This window comes from Cynara cardunculus (genome assembly GCF_001531365.2).
Source record: "Cynara cardunculus var. scolymus isolate 2C chromosome LG 10, CcrdV1, whole genome shotgun sequence".
Taxonomy (NCBI): domain Eukaryota; kingdom Viridiplantae; phylum Streptophyta; class Magnoliopsida; order Asterales; family Asteraceae; genus Cynara; species Cynara cardunculus.
Window position 1 is genome coordinate 9,669,067 of NC_037537.1, and position 7,156 is coordinate 9,676,222.

Genomic DNA, 7,156 nt, shown 5'->3' on the forward strand with positions numbered 1-7,156 from the left:
TTCACCCCTGCTCATGTGCATACATACATCATACAATACTATACATACATGTTATATCATACCCATCTTCACCCCTGCTCATGTGCATACATACAGCATACGATACTATACTATACATACATGTTATATTATTGTTAACTAGTACTAATGCCACGTATTATTCAGGGCCGGGTTGTTCGTCCCTTGCCTATGGAGCAATGCAGGAGCTCGGACCGTTCCGAGTCAATAGTGACGGAAAAACTCTTTACCGAAACAAGTTTTCTTGGAATCGAGGTAATAAGACATATCTCAGCTGAATAATGAGTTAATTTCCATTTGCAAATTAATGTTAACGTCGAATTGGGTTTTGGGAAATATGCAGCTGCAAACGTTTTGTTTTTGGAGTCACCGGCCGGGGTAGGGTTTTCATACTCTAACACCTCTTCCGACTACAAGAACGGGGGAGACAAATCAACGGCTGCAGATAATTACGTGTTTTTATTGAATTGGCTCGAGCGATTTCCAGAGTATAAAGGGAGGGACCTTTACCTTTCTGGAGAGAGTTACGCAGGACATTACGTGCCTCAACTCGCCCACACCATTATCTACCACAACATAATCGCCAACAAAACCCTAATCAACCTCAAAGGAATCCTCGTAAGTACATTTTTCTTATTTTGTCGTTATTACAAGGCCATTCAAGATATTTGCGATAATAACTAGACAATTTTAAAACTTTAGAAACAAAAGTCAAAATCTTACGGATAAAAATACATAATAAAAAAAAAGTGTATTTTACATTTCTTTTTTGTCCTTTGGAACATTCAAGTACAACCACTAGATTGTAGGTAGACCATTGGTGCACCTACTATATGGTTCCAAATGACAGTTTTGGGTAGGGACCAGGGTGCATGTTATGTGGTCATATGCTTATATGGCTAGACACTATTCATAAAGGCACAAAACAACAAACTCCATACATATCTACATTCACCATCATTATATGCTACAATTATTGCACAACTATTTGTTTCCATGTTTGTTTTAAGTGTTAAATTCAATATGTGAATCCTTTTTATTAAAGTTTGTATAGAAAGAGGAAATTAAAGGCTCCTAAATATTTACAGGTTTGATTGTCGATAATAGAGGCGAAAGAGTGTATCAAGTCCCTAAAGATGATAAACCTAACCGATACAATGTTAGGATGCTTGAAAACTTGTTTGAATATCTATAATGAATCCTTATAGAGGCGATACTGTAAAATCGGTTTTATAGGACATCAAATATGTTTAAATGACCTAATAAACTGATTTATAGTACTTAATTCAAGTTATATGACAAAATATTATGCGTCGCTTTCAGAGGTGGAAGGTCATATAGGCCTTTAGGGGGTCATGTCCCCAGGGCTTTTTTGATTCAATAAGTGTGTGTGTATATATATATGGCTTTTAGTTGTTTTAATCTAGCCACTCCACTGGAGTCCACTAATCTTTTAATCCAGCCCAATTTTTTTAATCCCTAAAGTTATAGTTCGTAGTCCAATAAAGTCTAAAGTTGTTGATTCTTCATCTCCTCATGCCCACATGACCATATCGGCCGACAGACTTATACGAGCAACTTATGAACAAATTACAATCTTCAATCTCCATTATTGAAATTACAAACCTGTTGATCTATCATCCCTCCCCGCTTGACCACTCTCAGGTGAGTTGAGTCTCGACCTCCGATTACAGCCCCTAAATCACAGGGGATTTTCATTCTATATTTCTATTCAAGTTTTAAGATGTTATTGTTTAAAAATTGTTTGATTAATGATTAGGTTCAAATTTGTTTGAAATTGTTTGATACTTTGATTGGGTTTAAAATGTTATTACTTGAGCCAATGAGCCTTTCAAGCAGTTGCATTTAGAGGCCACAACGAAAAGTTAGATTCCATTAACGGGGGGAAATTTTTCTTGAAATGTTGGAGGCATTTGATTAGCGATGTTTGACATTTTCATATTTGATGTCTAGTTTTAGAGTTTTACTACGTTTTAACTTTGGATAGTGTATTTTGAAAAATATATCAGGTCCGGCCCCTACGGTTGGAAAGCTTGTGTTCCGCCCCTGGTCGCTTTAAAGGTGTTACAATAATTTAAAATAAATAGTCATACTAGTATTTTTTATATTTCATTATCTGAAAAAAGTGTTCTATAAAACGATATTTGTAAGAAAAGTCTCTTGTAAATAGCTTGTTAGCTACGACACCCAAAAACATTCTATCAACGTACTTATTGCAACTCATTTCCAAAAGACTTGTTACAATTCTTTAGTCATATAAACTTGAATCTTATAAAACAGTCTATTAGAATATTTAAACACATTTGACGTCATATAAATTAAAGTTGATCTGATTGTAACGAGATATATGAGGTTCTTACACAATATACAAATTAATCCGGTGGTCCTTTTCTAACTTATATGAGATTATAAGTATTCGAAACTTGTTACGATAGCCAAAATTAGGGGTTATTTCGGGTATGCTTTTAAATTCTTGATGAAAATAGAGGAGTTGTCCCTTTTGCATCGTTAACTCGGATCCGTCGGTAATTTTATATGCGACATGGGACGCTTCTGGTTCTGTCGATGCTTGAAACAATTATAACATTCGTCATTATGAGTTACATGGGTTAATAATGTAGGTGCCGGTATTGATTTGCAAATGTTATGAATCTATATTTGCAGATTGGAAACGCGGTGATCAACGATGAGACAGACACGATGGGGATGTATGATTACTTTGGTTCGCATGCTCTGATTTCAGATGAAACTTCTTACGACATTCGTAAATACTGTAACTTTTCAGCGGACGCACTAACACAACCAGATAAATGCATTGATGCCACAACGGATGCCGATTACAACATTGAAGTTCTTGATATCTACAACATCTATGCGCCTTTATGCTTCGATGGCAACCTCACTATCAAACCCAAGAAAATGTCGGTACGGATTTTAATTAAAAACAAGTTTTTTAGCAACAACGAAAGGCGTCGCAAAATAGTTAAAAACCATTGGTTTTTTACATTTGGTTTTTTTTGCGACCATCATTTTGCAACTAAATAGTTTCTGGTTGCGAACTGTCTCGATACACATAGATTTATACATCACAATTCTCTTACCTTCGGGATTTCTTTGGTGTATGTATAGTGGCAAAATATCGATCCGTGTAGCGACTACTACACGTACGCTTATATGAATCGTCGAGATGTTCAAGATGCTCTACATGCCAACGTCACCAAACTCGATCATGATTGGGAACCATGCAGGTGAGTTCACTTAATTATCTCATTGGCGACAGAGAAACCTGTCGCAAGTTAAGTATCGCTAAATCTGTTATGTATCTAAATGCGATACAAAAAAATGGTGTCGAAATCATGCAGTGAAATCCTCAAAGGTTGGCATGATAGCGCTGCAACTGTCATTCCGCTCCTAAAGGAATTCATGAAGTATAAACTTCGGGTTTGGATATTCAGGTAACGAAACAAACAACACTCTATTAGTTACTAGAATTGGAATAGTAAGATCAAACTCGAATCACAGCCACAAACTAGTGATGGAAATATCTGGCGCTAAAAGTATTGACGAGTAAACCAATACTTTAGCGACAAATGTTCCTGTCATTTGACATTTGTGGGTGTGTTTGGAGTTTGATGTTGGAATATGAATGATTTGTTTTGCATGAATTGCAGTGGAGATACAGATGCAAGGGTGCCAGTTACTTCAACCAAATACTCCATTAGTTCCATGAAGCTTCCTATAAAGACTAAATGGCATCCATGGATTCATCAAGGGGAGGTATAACTACATAACACTCATTTAACTGCTATCATATGAGTTACAATTTAAATTCATCCAATGACTTTTTAAGACACTTTTTAAACAACACATCTTATTAGACTTTTTAAATGATAATTTTTGAAAAAGTGTCATATAAAAATATGTGTTGATAGGACACCTCCAATCTCTAAGCGTCCCAATAGACCGCTTTATAGAACTTAATTTATATGACCAAAATATAAAGCGTTCTATCTAAAGGTGTTGTAATAAGTTTATATGACGCTTTTGGGCGTCTTAACAAGTTTTTTAGAACATTTTTAATACAAAGTGTCGCATTAGCAACTTTATATGACACTTTTGAAAAAGTGTCCTATAAAATCAATTTTTTATAGGACATTTGTTTTTATAGGACAGTTTTTCAAATAGTGTCTTATAAAGTTGCTAATGAGACACTTTATATTAAAAGTGTCTTAAATTTATTACGACGTCAAAAAACGTCATATAAACTTATTACAACGCCTTTAGATAATACGTTTTATTTTTTTGGTCCTATAAACCAAGTCTTATAAAGAGGTCTATTAGAACGCTTTATTTTTTTGGTCCTATAAACCAAGTCTTATAAAGAGGTCTATTAGGACGCTTTATTTTTTTGGTCCTATAAACCAAGTCTTATAAATAGGTCTATTAGGACGCTTTATTTTTTTGGTCCTATAAACCAAGTCTTATAAAGAGGTGTATTAGGACGCTTAGAAATTAGGAGTGTCCTATAAACCCGATTTTGTTGTAGTGAACGTTTAAAAGCGTTCTATCAACTTACTGTAAGACGCATCAATGTGAAATCTTGTAAAAGTAATCATTTAGCGATAGTTACTGTTTATTAAAGCTGATTTGGTTGTATGAAATCAAAAGTTAACGTAGTAACATCGAATTGAAACGATAGGCGGGCGGATTTGTGCAAGTTTATAAAGGAGATCTAACATTAGCGACGGTTCGAGGGGCAGGGCACCAGGTGCCAAGCTACCAGCCAAAGAGGGCTCTTGCACTCGTCAAACACTTTTTATCAGGAAAGCCGCTAAAGGATTCTTCAAGACCTTCATGATTCATTCTATATATATATATATTTATGTATATATATATATATGTATGTATATATATATATATACATTCTCTGGATAAAATTATTATTCTTTTACAAATATATGCAGATCCATCATGTTTTTTTCTTCTTCTTAAAGTTAAAGTGTAATCAGGCCAATTTAATTGTAGATCATGAATTGGTGATATAAACTTACAAACCCTCTTCATTAAATATTAAATATAATGATACCTGCAGGTACCTAAAATTCAAAACCGAAACCGACTCTTGAATGCCCGGTTTTTCGGTTTTCAGTTTTTTTATTTCCAGATTTTTCGTTATCGGTTTTTTTCCGATTCTTTTGAACACCCCTAGCAATAAGTTTATAAGACGATTTTGGATGTCTTAACAAGTTTTTTAATTAAGATACTTTTGACATAAAGCTTTTGTTATATGATATTATTTGCAAAAGTGTTGCACAAATAAAGTGTACTATAAACAGATGTGTTATAAAAACTAATGGTGTTTTATTTTAAAAGTGTCTTAAAAAACGTCATATAAACTTACTGCAACACTTTTACATAAGTCATTCAGTTATTTGAATTATAAAGCGGTCTATTATGACGCATGAATTTTTTTTGATATCTTGTAAATCCGATATTGTTGTAGTATAACTATCAGCAAGAACAACATTAGAAGAACGTACTTGTTAGATTTTTGTTTATCTGTCAGATTTTTGTGTGCCACAAAACAATGAAACCTAGAGAAATGAGAAAACACATGCCATAGATTTCTGTGAGGGCCCTCATGTGGACGTCCACAACGCCCTTTTCGTGTTAAAAATCTGTCTTAGTAATACTGAATCAACAAAAACATCCGTGCTTCGATGTTTGTTGGTCAAGATCATGTCACCTATAAGGCATGATTGTGTCAAATTAAATGGATAAATGCACAAATCATGTTATATAGCTTTGATTTGTATTCGGTTCTTTGCCCCTTGGAACCCTGCAATGGGGCATAACCCCTTTAACCCTCGATTTAAACGTTCTTAGGTCCACAATAGCTTATATGAGCGTGTACTTTGTTCCTCCCAACTCTATTATAGCTTAACCAATAAATCCATCGATCTTGTCTAAACTACAACTACAACTACAATAACATATATAATGACATTGATATCACTAACAAACTTTCTCCTTTGTGTGTGGACGCACAACATCTTTCCAGTGGTGGAAGCAGGTTATATTTGAGAGTTTTCTTTATTTGTTCTTATGATACATTTACTTTCGTTTCATTAAACTCAAAAGGAACATTTATCTCATAAAGACATTCATCAAAATTCTTATAAAAATCAATCAACTTCATCGATATATTAACATGTCTGGTTTTTATCATACTTATTCAAAAGATTAATTTTGGTTTTAGCAAGAATTTTACAAGTCCAATAATCAACCTACAAATAAACTCAATATATATATATATATATATATATATAATGTTATTTACTACTTTTTCAAAAATACGACTTTTAAACAACACTTTTTAGTAAGCAACAAAGTGGCAAAGACTAACATTAACATATGTGTGGAACCACCTTTCACAATAGTAACCTGTAAATGGAAATGTTGATAACATGGCCCAACTTACCACTTGTTATGCCATATCTGATAAGTATCCATGTAAAATAAAACATGTAATATTTTTTTAACAAATTTTCTATTGTAATAACATATTTTCAAAATTGACAACATTATATCTATATATCTATACTATATTATAAAGCATTTCATAAAAACTATTTTTTATGCGTAAAGTACTGTTTATTAATGCATTTTACTTAAAACTCAAGATTACAAGTAGACTATGCGTAACTACAACTTATTAAAGTTCCATATCTAAATTCGTGTAACTAACTGTAGATAAACATAATCAAATACATGATACACATCTTATTTTAAATATAAAAAATCTAAAATATAATTAAGATAATCATTGAGTTCTAACAAAAATACTTAATTATTATCTTCACAAAATATCATATTATTAAACCAAAAATAAAATATTTCATTATTAAACTTAAATTAAATTATTATAAAAAAATAAATTAAAGAAATTAGATAAAAAATGAGAACTTTTAAATAGTTGATTTGATATTAACATTGATATATATATTTTTTTCAAATTGTTATGATATCTTCAAATTTATATTTTATTCAAAAATAAAATCATTATTGCTTTCTTAAAAACACACAATCTATATTTATACTATATTATAAAGCATTT

The 7,156-nt window shown here is 32.4% G+C and overlaps 1 protein-coding gene across 1 annotated transcript in view; it reads left to right on the top strand.

Annotated features, from left to right (window-relative positions):
* LOC112519376 (serine carboxypeptidase-like 40) overlaps positions 1-4,898 on the top strand; it is a 10,074-nt gene extending 5,176 nt beyond the window's left edge. Inside the window, exons 2-8 of the mRNA XM_025127453.1 lie at positions 166-273; positions 362-636; positions 2,704-2,964; positions 3,169-3,287; positions 3,402-3,494; positions 3,711-3,816; positions 4,739-4,898. Of these exons, the coding sequence (XP_024983221.1) occupies positions 166-273; positions 362-636; positions 2,704-2,964; positions 3,169-3,287; positions 3,402-3,494; positions 3,711-3,816; positions 4,739-4,897 (1,121 nt within the window). The 3' untranslated portion in view covers position 4,898. The remainder of the gene's footprint in view (positions 1-165; positions 274-361; positions 637-2,703; positions 2,965-3,168; positions 3,288-3,401; positions 3,495-3,710; positions 3,817-4,738) is intronic.
* The last annotated feature ends 2,258 nt before the right edge of the window (positions 4,899-7,156 follow it).